Source organism: Baudoinia panamericana (genome assembly GCF_000338955.1).
Source record: "Baudoinia panamericana UAMH 10762 unplaced genomic scaffold BAUCOscaffold_5, whole genome shotgun sequence".
NCBI lineage: Eukaryota > Fungi > Ascomycota > Dothideomycetes > Mycosphaerellales > Teratosphaeriaceae > Baudoinia > Baudoinia panamericana.
Genome location: NW_006911261.1, coordinates 1,044,399 through 1,060,634, shown reverse-complemented (window position 1 = coordinate 1,060,634; position 16,236 = coordinate 1,044,399). Strand labels below are relative to the sequence as shown.

Sequence of the window (16,236 nt, the reverse complement as noted above, 5' to 3'; positions counted from 1 at the left end):
CACCTAAATGAGGGAATGCGCGGCATGGCTTTGTTGGTTGTCCTTTTGTCGAGTTCGAACCTTTGCGGTGGTCGAGCTTGCATTTACGTGAGAGATTATCCTCGAGAATGATACCCTTTTTAGCGATAGACATTGAACGGTGTTGCTACCTTCTCCCGTCAATGTCACTGAGCTTGTCACACACGTGGAATGCCCGTCAGATCTGCCGCGGACTGCTCGAAGGACTTGATTTCTGTCTCAAAGCGACTACCAGCGACGGATTTCCTTGCGCAGACTGCTGGGCGCAGTGATTGCAACGATGTAGCACTCAAGCTACCTACGCAAAATGAAGCTCACGCGTCTTCGTCCTCGCTGTCGCTCCCATACCCCACCAGCGGCCCAGCAGGCTTGTCAGGCGCTTTCGCCTCCGCACTCGGCGCCGCTCGAAACCCTTGCAACGCCGCGAGAGTAGAAGCGCCCAACAAACCACCACCTTGCGCGGGCTCCGCCTCCGGCTGCTCCAAAACCGCTCCACCCTCATCCTCCGCCTGGTGCTGGACCTCCCCATCCCCGTCCGGCGCCCCCAACATCTTCTGTTCCTCACCCCGCTCAATCCTCGCCTTCTCCCGCGCATACCAAACCTCATCCGGCGCCTCATACCCCTCCAACCCAAACCCGCCCTCAACCCTCCGCCTCTTCCTCTCCACCTCCGGCTCGGCACCCTCATACCTCCTCCCCTCCAACTCGGCCACATAACTAGCCGGCAGCGCCCTTCGAATCGCCTCCGCAGCCTGCTCCTCCACTTTCCTCGCCTCCCGTTTCTGCGCAACCGGATTCGGATCGACCGTCGCCCAGCGCACATTCAACGTCTCGTTGTGGTCGAGGCTTTGATGCGCCATGGCTTCCTTCGCGAACTCGGCGTTGGCGAGGTGGGTGTAGGTCACGAACGCCACGCCGCGGGAGGGTAGGACGCGGATTCGTTCGACTTGTCCCCATTCCTGAAAATGCCGCGCGACGATTTCTTCGATATCGTCCGTGACGTGTATGCGACCGACGTAGAGCGTGCGATTGACGCGCATAAAGCTTCCCACTCCACCCATATCATCGCGATAATCACTAAACTTGTCCCGTCCAAAACAATCCACATTACTCGGATATATATCCCCCAACCCGCCTTCCCCCTCCTTGCCTATCCGACTATTCGGCAGTCGGTGCAGGTACTCGCAATCCTGCCCCCTCGGACACAGACCCCTCGCGAAGAAGAGACAGAAGTACGACCCCGTGACGCGATCGGCGCGGGTGTAGCCGCTGTCGAGGGCGACGTTGCAGCGGCCTTTGGCTTGGTGTTTGCTGAGGAGGCTGTCTTCGCGGTCGCCGCCGGACCATTTGTTGTACCAGATGTTGAAGATGGTTCCTGTTTGGGGCGGGGGTTCGGATTTGAAGGTTGAGGGGTCCTGTTGGGGCCGGGCGGGGCGGCGTTTGCGTTTGATGATTTTGGTCTTTTTGACTCTCTGAAGTGTGCCATCGGTGGTGGTGGTGGCCGGGTCGGTGTTGGTGGTCACGAGGGCGGAGTCTGTGTTGGCGGGTTGGGTGAGGTCTTCGAAGATCGCGGCTGGCGCCGTTGGTACAGACGCTGTCTCTACTTCCGCCATATTGAGTTACGGTGGAAGGGGGGGCGGGAGATGGGTTAGTACGACGATGGTGGAAGGAATTGTTGGTTGATGGAACTCATATGCACACAAAAGTTGGCATGACTAAGCGCGAGTTCTCCGATGTAATGCCGAAGGAAGCGTGGCACGGGGCGCTAGCGGGTGGGCTAGAGTGGTGAGTGTGGGGAAGAGGGAAGACCCCCGCCAGCCACGATGAGGCATTGGCGTGTCTGGATCCCCATCTGAAACCTTTGTCTCAGCATAACTTTCTATCTCAAACACTCCCCTTCAACTCATGCTGAATTGCTGGAGAGTATATAATACTGCACGCTGTCCACCCAGCAAGAAGCAACACCATCCACCAGCTGCGTACAAAGCAGAGTTGCTACATCACAGCGCACCGTTGAGGCAGGAATAACCCACATCGAGCACTTACACATCGAGCACTTACACGTCGAGCACTTATACATCCGCGCATCCAAGCGATCGAATAGCGCGCGCTGTAGTGTGCCACGATGATCGTCAACAAGAAGCTGGACCGCCTGAAGCAATGGGGCCGCGAGCGGATGGGCGGCGAAGTCAGGACCGACACCAACGATGAGTTCAAGGCGCTGGAGCAGGAGATGTCGCTGCGGCAGGAGGGTATGTTCGCATGTCCATTGCCACGCTACATTAGCGGTACTAATGGATGTTCTCAGGCATGGAACGTCTCGACCGCTCCGCCAAGTCATACGTCAAGTCCATCTCGCGCCGTGACGCAGGCGAAGAGAAGGAGAAGCAGCTACCCATTGGCTACTTCGGTACCGCCATGCTCTCCCACGCCGAAGACTTCGAGCCGGACTCCGAATTCGGCCAATGCTTATCCGCTCTCGGCCGCGCCAACGAGCGCATCTCCCGCATGCAGGAGACCTACTCCGCCAACGCCACCAGCAGCTGGTTGGAAAGTATTGAGCGTAGTCTCGTGCAGATGAAGGAGTATCAGGCCGCGCGGAAGAAGCTGGAGAGTAGACGCCTCGCTTACGACACTGCCAGCGCGAAGATGCAGAAGAGCAAGAAGGAGGATTTCCGCATGGAGGAGGAGTTGCGCAGTCAGAAAGCCAAGTATGAGGAGAGCAGCGAGGATGTCTTTCGCCGCATGCTTGACATCAAGGAGGCAGAAGTCGACAGTGTCGGCGACCTGACTGCCTTTGTTGAAGCGGAGCTGACGTACTACGACCGCTGCCGAGAAGTGCTGCTACAAGTGAAGAGGGACTGGCCAGCGTGCGTGTCCCTCGCCCCATACTCTGAACCTTACATTAACATCTTCTGTTAGACAATCAGCCGTCTCCCGCACCGAAACCGCCAGCCCCGTCAACGGCATCCCCCGCCGCAACACCAACACCCGCTCCCGCGCGAGCTCACTAAGCCAACGCTTCGCCGGCATCGCCGAACACGACGACGACGATGGACCCCTCGAACCCCCTCCCAGCCGCGCAGCCATCTCCTCCCGCCTCCCCTCCGGCCAAAACTCCCCGCGCCGTGAACTCCCCGGCTTCGACTTCTCCAGCTCCACTCGTCCCACAATCGGCAGCCGTAGCGCGAGTACCTCCACTTTCGAAGGCCCCACCACCCGAGACCGTGATCGCGAACGCCCGGACTCACCAGCGGGTGGGATGTCGGGGATGCCGCGTCTCTCCCGCGTACCCACGGATTCCTCCTCCATCCTCAGCGCGAGGGACAGATTGCGTAGACGCGACAGCCAGGTCAGCGCAACCGGAGGCGGAGGTGCAGACGTTTTCGGCGATGAAGCAAGTGACCAGCAGTACCAAGACGACCCACGAGCGCAGTACGAGCACAGTCGTGCGACCAGCTGGTCGACGGCGAGTAATGGTGGTGCTGGAGGGCAGAAGATGCCGCCCCCTCCGCCTCCGAGTCGGGCGAAGAAGCCGCCGCCGCCGCCGCCGTTGAAGAGGAGTGCTTTGAGTACTAGTGAGGTGCCGCAGTATTGAGTGCGGTTGATATTGGGTTCTTGGGTATACCCCCTTTGATGACGATTGGATTAGGTAGTTGACAGTGAGGTAGTGCGTGAAAGCTGTGGATCCCCCTTGCATTCAGACGTCGTGACGAGACCTACCAAGTGACTTAGCAGCCTGTGAGCTTGCAGCAGCACTGGGATGTATGGAGCACCTGCAAAGCCATGATTACCTTCAACGACATCGCCTCACGGCAACAACGTCGCTCTGATCTGCCCTTCCCACTCCATGGTCCACCAACTCTGTACACCTCGAACCACACTCATCTCTTCACGCAGCACGATGACCGCTCGGCCACACAAAAGCAGGCAGATTACATCGGTACATCACACGTAGCCTTTGAGGGGAGTGCTTGTACCTCTCGTCAGACTGACTGCAAGCAGACAAAAGGAACACCAACATGTAAGCTCCATGGTGCACGGACACTTTGGCCACATCTTCCTCCTTTCCATGCCCTTCGAGACGACTATCCGCACCTCTACCTCGCCCAGCGCCACGCCCTGCAACGCCTCCACACCCACAGAAAAACCCTTCACGCGTCTGCCGGCTTTCGGTATCGTAAGCGGGCGGCAAGACTCGACGGCGTCACTACAAGGGGAGATATCGCCGAGATGCGCTAGTGCCTCAACATGGCATTGGCGCCATCGTACGACTACATGGCCTTTCTCGGCGGCTGACGGCCGTGCTGTGCTACTAAGACCGATCAAAGCAATGCTAAGCCGACGTAGAGTGCCCTTCACCTTCGGCACCTCCCGCCATACATGGTAAGCATCTCGGCAACCATCCAAGTATGGCTGGCAGAGACCTACGATGTGAACCGTGTCCCCCCCGCCACCATGCAGCGATGACGACCCTTTTCGGCCGTCACGGCAGCGGGTTGACGCTGCTGTCGATCGGAGATCTTGGGCAGTATTTTAATGGTGCCGCAGGAAGGTTTTCGGTGTGCACTGCTTTTTGACGTTCCCGCAGCGCTGCCATACGAATGTGTGGACGTTGTCTAGCTTTCATAGCAGCAGCTTGTAGCCTAGGGCAGCGGGATACCATCACCATCGTATCGTGGTTGCCGCCGTCTTGGGCGGATCGAGATGTCATGGTCACGTGCGCATCCAGTATGAGTAGAGGCGGCGACGCAGGGATCTCAGGATGGTGCAACGACGGCGAGATGTTGTTTGATAGTGACGGTATGATGGTGAGGTTGTATGATGGAAAATACTATCAGTTACCAATCTCTGCACTACATACAGACCGCTTGATGCTGCAACAGACTTCACAATGAACCAACGCAGCGAATTTGGGTATGTCTGTATAAACTCACCAGCGACTTCGCAGAGCAATTACATCCCGCAAACACTGCTCAACGTCTTCGCCCAGCTGTCTCATCCGGCGGCAAACACTCTTTAACCAAGCGGGATCACATTGTTGCCCATCGCTTTTCCGCACAGGTGGTGCCAAACAGGCAGAACAAAGCCCGGCAGCCTCATGAAAGCCATGATTTTGTGGTGGAGTTCGGCAACCGTGTCGTAGTTCTCAGCGTTCAACACCAGCTCTCGTTTGGCTCTCCAGTATTCAGCCAGCATGGCAAAGTGGTCCCACGGGCTTCGGCTAGAGATGCCAACGCCTGAGCAGCCGGTGATGATGTCGACGTTGTGTGGAGACGACATGGAGAGTGAGGACGGCGGACCGAGCGTCGCACTCAGCCTGTCCGCGTGACAGCAGTGTGGGAAGAAGATGAAGTCGGCAGACGGGTAGTGGACAGTCGTGTAGACGAGCTCCGTCAGAGAGAAGAAGTGACCCCCGCCTGTACTGGAACTAGGGGAACAGAAGTCTCAAGTCAGTTATCAAGCGCAGATGGAGAGGGAGGGACATGTATCTGTCTGTACCTTGCCGCGATGAAACTATCCTGCTGAAGGTTAAGTCCACCGTGGCCGGCGTAGAAGCACAGGATCAGCTTCTTCCGCTCGAGCTCTCTGGCGAGAAATTCCGCCGTGGTCTCCCTCTTGACTTTAGCCGTCGCCTTCAGCCATTCTTCGAAGCTTTCCAATGGACCCATTATGGGTTCATTGTAGTTGTGGCACCCGAAGTCCGACAATTCGCGATCGGGAAAGTGCAAGCGGACGGCATCACCGGCAACGCATCTGCTCTTCTTCAACTCTTCCAGTACCAGCTGAATGCCGTGGCTGAGGATGGGCTCGTCCCAGGAGACGCCGTAGACGTAGATGCCGCCGGGGTAGGGATTCTGCTGGCCGGAGCTCAGCCTTAACGGGAAGTCCATAGATGATACTAGAGATGACTGCAGACGACAGAGGAACTTGTGCTGCCGCAGCAGGAGGTGAGGACACGAATGGAGTGTTTACAACATGCAAAACAAGATTTTCTCTACCTTGTGGCGCGCATTGAGCGTGTGAAGCTCGCGAAAGCCGCTCGGCCTTGGCGCTCTTTGGCCGGTGAAGCCATTTCCTTCAACTGCTGCGCAAAACCCATACATATGCGGTATCATCCAATCCTGAACTGGAGATTGCTCTGAAGATTGGTAGCATGCTCCAGAAATCAAACACGGGAAGGTACGAGAGCTGGGGGAAAGGATAGGAAAACTGTGGGCAAATCGATCTGACCATTATCGAAATTGGGTCAGCTTTCATTGTTGCCTATCACCTGATTGAGGACTTACACAGGTCAAACAAAAAGGAGTAGGGCCCTGGTAATGCTAGGGGCTTTTGGATGTGCATACTCTGTGAAAGATGTTAGCCAAGTCTGTTCTGAAGTGTGCCCAACTACAGCAAGTCTCCTCTGCAGCGACGCCCTTGCTGTGGTTGGGTGACAGCTCCAAACGCAGCGTGAATATATTCTTCTGGACACTGTGCCGGTATTCAACCGGACTTGGGAACAGAACGCGCTCACGCTTCTTTAGCAGCACAGCACCGGAAACATCACAACCACTGCATTACTTTCCGTGAAGGTAGCCTCAACAGCTCGTAGTCCGTTGGAAGACACCGTCGCCAAACAATGTCAGCAGCAGAAATGCTGTTGTTGGTATTTTGCGCCAGGTGGTTAGTACGCTTTGCATTGCATTGCCATCCTGCGCAACGTGCAAAGCAAAAGAATGGCTTGTCTACCTCTGCTTCACGTAGTTATGGCTGAGCCTGATGCTGTGATAAAATGGCAAAACCTGACCACCCAACCTCTGGCGTAGAGTGGAGGGGCTTCAGGAGGTCACAACAGCTTTCGCATGTTCACCTATCCGATTCGATTCGACCGAAGACTAGTGCCTACACAGTTAATTAGCGTAGAACATCACTTGATTAGGGGGGAAGCAGCAGCAGCAGGCAGGAGGCAGGCAGGCAGAGGCAGGCAGAGGCAGGCAGGCAAAGGCAGGCAGCGGTTCGTTCGTTCGGTCGGTCGGTCGGTTGGCGGATTTTCGGTACCTAATCTACAGCATATGTTAGCGAACGAGAATCCGCCTTGCTTTCTCTAATATATACCCTATATTGTTCCCCGACGATCCCCCGAGTCAGCGAGGTCTCCTGTGCCGGTCCATGTGGTCACGCTCCACAAACATGTCATGCAAACAACCTTGCATTCCGGTGAGCAAGCTTCTGTGTAGATGAGAGTGTTCTGTCGTTGTTTGACACCGTAACCGTCTTGCGTAGATCGTGTTCGCTTCGTATGGCTAAATCCCTGGATTGTTTGGGCGTTTGAGCATACAGCTTCGCATGCACATTGCGGAAACCACCGCCCGGCGACACCATCATGGCGACACCATCACGGCGACACCATCACGGGCACAATTACGAGTAGCAAACAGCAGCCTCACCACGCGTAGTCACTGCAGGAGTGGCAACCAACAGCATTGTAGCAAACATGCCATTGTACGAACTGGTATCGAACGTTTTCGGCGCATTTGCGCGTGGATGGGGCAGAGTGTTGCAACTCACGGCGACGCTCACCATCGCCTTGCTGCTCGGAGTGTTGCTGCTCTTGATTAGCATCTTGAGCAGCCCTGAAGCTGCGAGGATGAGGCGCACTCAGCACCAAAGACAACCGCATTTGTAGCCTGGGCAGCGGAGACGACGGCGGCGACGATGACAAGAGCGAGACATCGCCGCACGCCACCACAGACAACAGCGCATACGATGGCTGCGACGACGAGGCGACAGCAAGCTCTAGCAGTGAGAATGGCAGACGCCAATGGCTCGCCAGGAAGGAGGCATAAGCGCACCCTCTGCGCCAATATCCGGCCATCTCTCGCGACCGATGGCGCCACGACATCCGCACGAGCTGATATCACCGAAGCAGCGAAGTGGAAATAGAGCGCGCTCAGCGACATCAGCAATCTGGTGGACGAACAGCTCAAATGCACCAAGACCAGCAAAATCGGCGTGGTTTTGCCAGAGGCACGGTCATGTATCCGACGGCGCCAATGATATCATCATCTACCGCGGTAGCGACGAACAAGCGAGAGTAAAGCACAGGGCGGGAATGCGCAGGTCGAACAGAGTGGGACAAGCATGAGACATGATCGCGCATCGTTCGCGATCTGCCATCCTCCAGTGCGCGCGCGACCATCCCACTGCGTCGGCCGGGCCATCATCCGCTGTAACCACGAAGGGCGAACAAAGAGCAGAGCTTAGGAGGAATGAGGTAAGTTGGCCGCAGTAACATCGGGGCCAAGCCATGATGGCACTTCGTCTGCGGCAAGAAGTCTCCGACGGTAAGCGCAGTGGACCCGTGGCCACGGCCCAGCCATGACATGTTAGATAGCCGCTGCGCTATCGTGGGACTGCCATGATGAAGAGGTACGTGAGCAAGCCGCCTGCGACATCGATAGCACATCATCCGCATTGGCGGCAGCGGAACTCCAATGGCAAGCTCATAGCGTCCATCAGACTGTAGCCGACTGTGGCAGCACTATGCCATAAAGCAGCCGCCAGAAGGAGGAGTGCAGGAGAAACACTTCGTGGCTGCAATTGGTGTGATCGGTGGCGACCGATCACCAATAGCATTGTGAAGCATTATATCACAGCGCCTGTCAAGTCCGCAGCTGCTGCTAGTGTCATTTGCCGAGCTTCCATAAGGAACAGCCTGGGTGACTCGAAACCAGTGCACGCCAAGACGACAATTTGCCCGCGAAAGGGCGCTCCTTGGCCACCGGCAGGACATTGCAGTTCGCCGTTGGTACCGATTCAGATGCACTCCGACGCGAGGCTCTCGTGCTGCAAATGGGGTGTCCTGAACGCCAGATATTTGAGTTGTCACCATGATTGAGAGCCTTCGATTAGCCGCCAGTCGCCAACAGCAAGTCCACCGCCTCCAGAGCTTAGTCTAGCATGGACCGTAGCCGGCGGTGACGACGTCTAGGAAGCATGATGGCACGAAAATGCGTCGAAATGCACCGTGGACGTGCTCCGCAGGTGGCCCGGCAGGCTCCCAGATGAAGTTAGACGAGTATAGTATGTAGTCCATACCAGATGAGGACTGCGGCAGTGTTGTAGTCCCACCCTCGATTACAGAGGCGTGGGACAGGCAGTACTACTTCCTCAGAACCGTCTCGTTCACGGACTCGCCAGAGCAACTCTGATTCGTTGCGCCGATGGCATGATCGAGTGACGCTGGGCGGACGAACGACAACGTCACTGCGCAGAGTGGTCTATGTCTTCGTATGGCCTCGAGGTTCCGTCATAGGACAGCTGCAAGCCAGGTCGAGCAGTTCGTGGCAGCTATGGCGTCTGTCTGCTATTCGGCCGCTCATGACTTGCCATGCACTGCCGAAAGCAGCATGGCGTGTGACCAACAACATCTTCAAGCTTCGCTTGATGGCATGCGTCTCTCTTGCTGGCAGAAGATGACGTTCCAGGCGTTTGCACGCAACCCGTGTCGGCAACGTACTGTTGCCTTCCCTGCTCGAGACTCATGGCAATACTCCTCGATCGCGTTCAGCTCTCATCTTGCATTGCAGCACGTCTGCATCGCCATAGCCATAAATGCTGCGCTGGTGCTGTTTTGCTCCAGTTTGTCCGGCGAAGTTGCACTGAGCGCGGCTGAGCGGGCTTCGGGCGGGGATGCCGAATGAAGGGCGCGTATGCGTTGTGCTGCAGCGGCAGCGACGGCTTCATTCGGCGTCGCTCTAACGACTCTGAATCGATGCCTGCGTGTTGGTCGTGTCGAGGATGTGGTCGGCTACTGGTGCCGTGTTGCAGCGCGTAGTCATCGATGGCAGGCGCCTTCGCGGGTAGCTTCTCTGTTTGCATTGGATGGATCGGCTACACGTCCTTCGCAACCACATCACGGAAGAGAGGGTGCGAAGTGCGCCGATGTGCCCCAATCAATATTGGTGGTTGGTTGGTGGTGTTGTTGCAACGACTCAGACCAAGAAGCCGGCGAAGTCGGCTTAATTCTCTTTGGGCACTGGCCCGGAAAGACTTTGACGATGTCAAGAACACTATGCAACGTGTAAACAACGTCCTCAACAGTGCTGCCTGCCATCAGGACGCTGTAGTGTCTCATGAGGAAGCAGCCAGGGTAGATTGGTAGGCTTCTGCGCTACGCCCAAAAAGCACGGAGGAACATTACACCCCTGTGGTGGTATTAAGCTCTATAATAAGGCCTTCCGCTAGTGCAAGCTTCCGTGCTCCTGGATGCTGCTTACCATTGATATGGGGCAGGCTTCCGCCAACTGTGTCTAGGCACGCCCGAGTCTTGAAACAGCATGGTCACGAGCAGCGAGCATCGCTGGCCAGGCTCTTAGGCGTTGCTCTTCACTCTCTACATGATCGTCCACGACCTGGAGAGTTGTCCACAATCTACTCTCTGATTTCGAGCGCCTGTCAAGTGCCTTTCCAGGCGATGACGGCCATCGCCGAGAGACCTCTTACTCTTCAGCAGGTCATCATCGCGCAAAGCGAGATCCCGAATGTCCGAACAGGCACAGCACACTCGAGCATTGCTCCGTACTATCTAATTCCATCCTCCACATTATTGGGTCTGCTTCTCAGCAGTCTGCGTCCGCCGTAGCTGTCTCGCTTTCTTCTGTAACGGAAGGGGACATCTCAAGCTACCTGACAGAAAGATTTGCCACAAAACTCATCGCCGTGGACGGGCTACCTGTAATCCTCTCACGAACGAGCAATCTGATTTGCGATGATTCGGAAAACTGATTGACAAGCCAAAACAGTTTCCTTCTTACGAGGATGCTCAGTACTACCTACAAAATGCTCCAAGAGCAAAAGCCTTCACGAGGCTGCAGGTTTGAGAATCCATCACCAGGCTACGGGTCTCAGTTTTCTCCTCCCTCGGCTTTACACCGTGGATCGTCAGGTCGTCGATGCTGGTCACACCGTTGACGCCTTACTGTTGGGCTTTGCAAGCCTTGACGAGGGAAATAGCCAAACCGACAAGCTCGCAAGGCCCATGAGAGGTCATCTCGGCTGGAAGATATGTATCTAGCTTATCGCGGATGCCGGCGTCGAGGACAACTACAGGAGGCTGGAGAACCTGTCACATACCTTATCGTCCCACGTCCGCCACCCTAGCGAGAAGATTGTTATATACTGTAGCGGATATGCAATGGGGCGATACAAAGAAACGTGAAAATGGCGTACAGACTGCCGCATCATGCTCCACGAGATTGTCCAGGAGAAGACGCACGATGAGTTCCATTGCGCAGCGTGTGTGCCACGGGTCGATCCAACTCAGCTCTTTTCCCGAGTTCTGGAAGGGCTCAATAACTCCATTCTCTTCCTGTTCCACTGTTACTTCGACGTGGAAAAGTTTCCTGGGTGGGTATGTTCTAATAGGCAAGAATCCAGCGACCGCAATCTGCAAGTATCGTTGCTGCCGGAGGCGGCGTCGACGTTCTCGTATGTGAGAAATCCGGCCATTCTTTGCGACAGACCGGAGTATGACCACTATGCATGTCAAACCTTCATCCGTTCGCCACGCCTCGCCTAGCCTGACGCTACAAGGGGGCTTGCTGAAGCACTGATCCCGCTGGCTCGTCTGTCATCCTTCTCGGTAGCAGATCTGTTCCGCGCTATACAAGCGTCACCAAACGTTAACGCCGTTCAGCCCAGACGCCTTGCGGGTGGACGTGACAATTTGATTTTCGAGCCAATCGATATGGCTTGTGCACCTGATCCTGCAGTTCCTGGCGACACCAGACGAGGGATGTACTCAACCGCGCATGTCCTGCTGTTCAAGTGGGCCGGAGCCGAGTTGGAGAAGGGCTTTTGCTATGAAACCATGGCGGAGGCGTTCAACTACCCGAGCTACGATGTTCAGCAGGCGGACATACCCGAGATTCTGAATTTGGATGGCCATAACGGATGGCTTGGTTCGCGAGTCCGGGAATTGGTTGAAAAGCTGCCGGACGACAGCTTGGCGGTGATCTACTTAATCGATCACGGCGGCAGCATCGACAAGGTTGAAAGGCTACAGGTCAAGCTTTACCATGTCTGTATGGTGGGTTCCTGCTGATGGCTGCCACAGATCTCCCCCCGACTATCCAGCTATCGATCTAACACAGCTACAAATGACGTTGCGCGATGGATGTTGGAAAGACGTACTCTTCATTCTTGACTGCTGCAGTGCTGGGTACATTGCACCACTGCTCAGTCAGCCATACTCTGCCAACAACCCAAACCACCTTCTGACGGAAATCTTGGCTGCTTGTCCATCTACCCAGACAACGCCAGCTAACGAATAGCATACCTCCACCATGCGGCTTGCTTACCGCAGAGCTCATCTTCTTGGCCGGAAGCAACGACGGCACGAGTGTAGATGCCCTTCACACCACATTACTGCAAGACTGGCGATACAGGCATCCCACGGACCGTGAACAGCCAGAGTGGACGGGTAACGTGAGAGTACTTAGCGCTGGCGACGGGAGTGTTGTCCTGCGTAAGCTCAACCGTGACCTTTCCAACGGTGAGTTCGGTGAGAACGACCGGATGGGCGGAAAAGATGAAGAAGGTATCGAGAAGAACGAGAAGCTGGGGGCTGCACAGGCGTCACTACGGGCACGGGTGAGCATTCCGATACTGGCCCTTGGGCTGCTGGTCTTACCACTGCTAATCCTTGCGCTCCTAATCGTCACACTGTGGGTCATTACGCTACTTGCCCGGCCCTAACACCCAGCGGCGGGAGGACCACCAGTGGCTACGCACGCGGAGGCCGAGCAAGCTGAGGACGAGCAGTGGAAGAGCGAGCGATTGGATGATTGGCCCAAGGATGATGAGGCCGCAGAGGAGGAGCCATTGGAGCAGGAGCCTGCGGAGGACGAGCAAGCGGAGGAGTCAGGAGTAGAGCATGACGACGCCAATTTCGCGAACCTGGATTAAGCACCCACGCTACTCGAGCGAGCCGAGACCGCAGCCATGGACAACTTTCTTCGTGCCATGGAAAGGGAGGAGTTGTTGCTTGACCAGTACCTTCAGCGATAACAGAGCCAGAGGAGACAGTCATAGTTAATCTCCGACGCTTCGAGCAGTAAGATTACGGCTCGGTGACACTCATTAGCAGCGCACAACCATAGCAGCCTGGATGCGTGTCAAAACTTCAGATTGTGAAAGTTTGGATAGATGCGCGAAAGCATAGAATGAGCCGTAGATGTTCGAAATGTTAGCCGATTTAGGAAAACATGACAGCTTTCCGATCCAACGGCCTCCCATCTGCCGCAATACCTTCCCTCCCAAACCGCTCTTCGATGTACAATCTCCGCGCCTCGTCGAAGCCTACTCGTCTGATCTTCATGATCTTATACACTTCCTGTTTAGCATTCTCATCGAGGCCTCGCCTGCTGTCTCCGGCTTCGATGTTCTCCGCAAGGTTAAAGTTGGAGGAATGCAGACCTGCCTCGGCGTCTTCGGCGAACGTTGCACTCTGTGGTAGTTGCACGTAGCGGAATGAGTTGATGTAGTTGGAAATGTAGTTGGAGATGTTGTAGAGCGGTTCGGGGATGGTGCCGGGAGCAGTTACGTAGGGGATGGGTGGAGCGTATGGCTTCCAAGCATGTCGAGTAACGTACAGGGCTGCTTGCTTGTCAGTGCAGGTTGTAGGAAGTAAAGATTGGCAGGGGTGTACCTGTTGCGACAATGAGGAAGATGAAGGTTAAAGTGTAGAAGAGATACGCCATGGCCGCTTGGTGGACGTTTGGGGTATGAGGAAAGAAACAAGCAAGTCAATCCGGGCTACCGCGCCCTCGGCAATGCTATCGTCGCATGCACTGATGAAGCGTGAAGAAGACGGAGGTGAGCAAGAGGACAAGGCTTGGTCGCTGACGGAGCGCATCCGGAAGACGCGCATAAGCGTACGAGCTACCACGCTAGGCCGAAGATAGAAGTAGCAGTATTCTTTGCATATTCGCGCGCGACTCATTCATAAGCACTCGTAAGAACCGGAACATGGCCGGCGCACGCCACTGGGATCAGGACAAAGACAGCACCCTCTATGTCGGAAATCTTGACGAGCGATGCACCGATTCCCTTGTGTGGGAGCTGATGCTGCAAGCTGGTCCTGTCATAAACGTCCACCTGCCAAAAGACCGCGTGACGCAAACACACCAAGGCTATGGCTTCGTCGAATTCGGCAGTGAAGAAGACGCCGACTATGCCGCGAAGATCATGAACCAGATCCGGCTCTGGGGCAAGCCTATACGGGTTAACAAAGCTTCTGCCGACAGACGAGGCGCGCCTGGTACGGTCGAAGGTGGAGGGCTGGGAGGTGGACAGGGTGTGGGTGCCGAGTTGTTCGTTGGCAATCTTGACAGCATGGTCGATGAGAAGATACTGTTCGAGACGTTCTCACGCTTTGGGCCCCTCATTGCGCCGCCGAAGGTCGCCAGAGACGATGCCAACCTTTCGAAAGGGTATGGCTTCATTTCTTATGCGAGCTTCGAGGCTTCGGACGATGCGATTGCGAATATGCATGGGCAGTACCTCATGAACAAGGAAGTCACTGTACAGTATGCGTACAAGAAGGACGGAAAGGGCGAGAGACACGGTGACCCTGCCGAGCGAGCCCTAGCGGCGCAAGCGAAGAAGCATGGCGTGCAAGTCGCCATCCCAGCCATGCCAGCGGCGCTTGTATTGCCCAACGGTGCACCGAACGGGCCCGCTACAATGGCACCAGGTATGATGGGTGGCTATCCAACACAAGAGCCCGCAATGCACACGCCAGCACCGCCCGTACGAGCGCCTCAGCCACCGCCAGCTTACAACTACACACCGTACGGAATGCCGTCCGGAGCCGGCTACCCCATGCCACCATCCATGCCAATGCCACATCACCATCAGCAGCAACCCAGCGGCATCCCACAGCCACCTCGAACCTTCAACCAATCACCTTTACAAGCTGCGCCTACGGGTGCCGGACTGCCTGCACGACCTCCACCTAGTATGGCTGGGTATGGAGGGCCAGTGCATGCGCCGGGTATGCAACAACCGTATCAACCTGCCCCACCGCCAAACTTCGTGCCGCCTGGAATGCCGCCTGGGATGCCGCCTGGAATGCCTGGTCCGCCACCTGCGTTTAGGCCACCAAGTGTACCCAATGGTGTATATCAGCAGAGGTAACAAACCAGCGCTAGCGAGTCGAAGGAGAAAACTGCTTTGCGGGCTTAGCGACGGCGTCAAGGTTGTATTGTTACGGAAAGGTTTAAGGTCGTCAAGAAAGAACGCTTCAACTGTAATTCTACTATGTAGAAAACAGCATGAGCAGATACAGCGCTTAATGTAGCGCATTACATTGCTGCGCTCCGAGCTCGGCGGGATCTACTGCACGCAACAAGGCAGCATCAACGAACATGACTTCGAGTCAGGCCTCTAATCTTACCCCAACCACTTATTTCGCTCCATCAACCTACGAACTCTCCCCCGCCTCCTTGGCCTTCCTAGCCTTCGAACCCCTCAACTTCTTCACCTCCTTCCTCTCCTTCCTCTCCCTCTGACTCTGCTTCACCGCGCTAGCCCTGGCAACCGCCTCCGCCCGCAGATCAGCCCGATAACCCTTCTTCGCCGTCGAATTCACCACGCTGCGGTAGACCTTGCGACTCGGCGTCGAAGCACTGAAGGAAGTCTGCTGATACATCTTGGCGGGCTTGTTGACGCGGGAGGCGATCTTGGTGGTGAGAGCGATGGTGTTGTCGTCGGCTTGGATGCCGATGGCCTTTGGGTTCACGAAGCCGGCATATTTGCGCGAGTGCTTGTTGAGGAGGTTGAGCGGGTCGCGGGAGAAGTGGATGAGGCCGGATTGCTTGCGCTTTACAAGGAAGGCGTTGTTGTTGCCTGTACAGCAAGTATTGTCAGCTCATGCGGTTTCGGTTACCGTAACTGTGGCTTCTTGTGGGTTTACACGCACGAGTGCACTCCCAGATGAGGTCCGGGCTGATGTTGTCGTATTGCGTTGCCATTTCTGCGGTATCGGAGTAGGTTGGCCCGTTTCAATGACTCCTGCTGTTCTGGAACGCTGCTGGAGTCTCGTTTGGTGGGCGACGATTTTTGGGTAACTCTTGGCGTTGCGGGAGACGGAATGTTTCCGCTTCGGCGCCAGTGAGATGGTGAAGCTTTGAGGATGAGCATGCGAGCAACAAGCATTTGCTCAAAGCA

General features: G+C 55.9%; 10 protein-coding genes across 10 annotated transcripts; 5 read left to right on the top strand and 5 right to left on the bottom strand.

Moving 5' to 3' along the window:
• Positions 1-773: 773 nt before the first annotated feature.
• BAUCODRAFT_33129 (uncharacterized protein) lies at positions 774-1,691 on the bottom strand (the record flags this gene model as incomplete). Its single annotated transcript, XM_007677065.1, has 1 exon — positions 774-1,691. A coding segment is annotated over exon 1 (569 nt), but the record flags the coding sequence as incomplete, so codon positions are not given.
• A 452-nt stretch (positions 1,692-2,143) lies between these two features.
• Positions 2,144-2,940, top strand: BAUCODRAFT_69329 (uncharacterized protein; the record flags this gene model as incomplete). The annotated part of the gene is made up of 2 exons (XM_007677323.1): positions 2,144-2,270; positions 2,327-2,940. 2 exons carry the CDS (start codon positions 2,144-2,146, stop codon positions 2,938-2,940), a joined length of 741 nt encoding a protein of 246 aa, XP_007675513.1.
• Positions 2,941-3,710: 770 nt separating this feature from the next.
• BAUCODRAFT_451592 (uncharacterized protein) lies at positions 3,711-4,441 on the top strand. Its single transcript, XM_007677618.1, has one exon. It carries the CDS (start codon positions 3,805-3,807, stop codon positions 4,258-4,260), a length of 456 nt encoding a protein of 151 aa, XP_007675808.1. The 5' UTR covers positions 3,711-3,804; the 3' UTR covers positions 4,261-4,441.
• A 481-nt stretch (positions 4,442-4,922) lies between these two features.
• Positions 4,923-6,367, bottom strand: BAUCODRAFT_33127 (uncharacterized protein). Its single transcript, XM_007677064.1, has 2 exons — positions 5,521-6,367; positions 4,923-5,449 (listed from the first exon to the last, which is right to left on the bottom strand). The coding sequence occupies exons 1-2, from the start codon at positions 5,910-5,912 to the stop codon at positions 5,038-5,040; spliced, it is 804 nt and encodes a 267-aa protein (XP_007675254.1). The 5' UTR covers positions 5,913-6,367; the 3' UTR covers positions 4,923-5,037.
• Positions 6,368-7,268: 901 nt separating this feature from the next.
• On the bottom strand, positions 7,269-8,254 carry BAUCODRAFT_451662 (uncharacterized protein). The gene is made up of 2 exons (XM_007677617.1): positions 7,663-8,254; positions 7,269-7,609 (listed from the first exon to the last, which is right to left on the bottom strand). Exons 1-2 carry the CDS (start codon positions 7,962-7,964, stop codon positions 7,426-7,428), a joined length of 486 nt encoding a protein of 161 aa, XP_007675807.1. The 5' UTR covers positions 7,965-8,254; the 3' UTR covers positions 7,269-7,425.
• An 842-nt stretch (positions 8,255-9,096) lies between these two features.
• On the top strand, positions 9,097-9,813 carry BAUCODRAFT_451601 (uncharacterized protein). The gene has a single exon (XM_007677616.1). It carries the CDS (start codon positions 9,297-9,299, stop codon positions 9,705-9,707), a length of 411 nt encoding a protein of 136 aa, XP_007675806.1. The 5' UTR covers positions 9,097-9,296; the 3' UTR covers positions 9,708-9,813.
• Positions 9,814-11,752: 1,939 nt separating this feature from the next.
• On the top strand, positions 11,753-13,181 carry BAUCODRAFT_575317 (uncharacterized protein; the record flags this gene model as incomplete). Its single annotated transcript, XM_007677615.1, has 4 exons — positions 11,753-12,094; positions 12,159-12,226; positions 12,318-12,657; positions 12,805-13,181. The coding sequence occupies 4 exons, from the start codon at positions 11,753-11,755 to the stop codon at positions 12,970-12,972; spliced, it is 918 nt and encodes a 305-aa protein (XP_007675805.1). The 3' UTR covers positions 12,973-13,181.
• A 50-nt stretch (positions 13,182-13,231) lies between these two features.
• BAUCODRAFT_33123 (uncharacterized protein) lies at positions 13,232-13,900 on the bottom strand. The gene is made up of 2 exons (XM_007677063.1): positions 13,715-13,900; positions 13,232-13,662 (listed from the first exon to the last, which is right to left on the bottom strand). Exons 1-2 carry the CDS (start codon positions 13,764-13,766, stop codon positions 13,262-13,264), a joined length of 453 nt encoding a protein of 150 aa, XP_007675253.1. The 5' UTR covers positions 13,767-13,900; the 3' UTR covers positions 13,232-13,261.
• A 47-nt stretch (positions 13,901-13,947) lies between these two features.
• On the top strand, positions 13,948-15,548 carry BAUCODRAFT_33122 (uncharacterized protein). Its single transcript, XM_007677062.1, has one exon. It carries the CDS (start codon positions 14,035-14,037, stop codon positions 15,202-15,204), a length of 1,170 nt encoding a protein of 389 aa, XP_007675252.1. The 5' UTR covers positions 13,948-14,034; the 3' UTR covers positions 15,205-15,548.
• Positions 15,549-15,978: 430 nt separating this feature from the next.
• On the bottom strand, positions 15,979-16,224 carry BAUCODRAFT_121861 (uncharacterized protein; the record flags this gene model as incomplete). Its single annotated transcript, XM_007677614.1, has 1 exon — positions 15,979-16,224. The coding sequence occupies one exon, from the start codon at positions 16,222-16,224 to the stop codon at positions 15,979-15,981; it is 246 nt and encodes an 81-aa protein (XP_007675804.1).
• Positions 16,225-16,236: the final 12 nt, after the last annotated feature.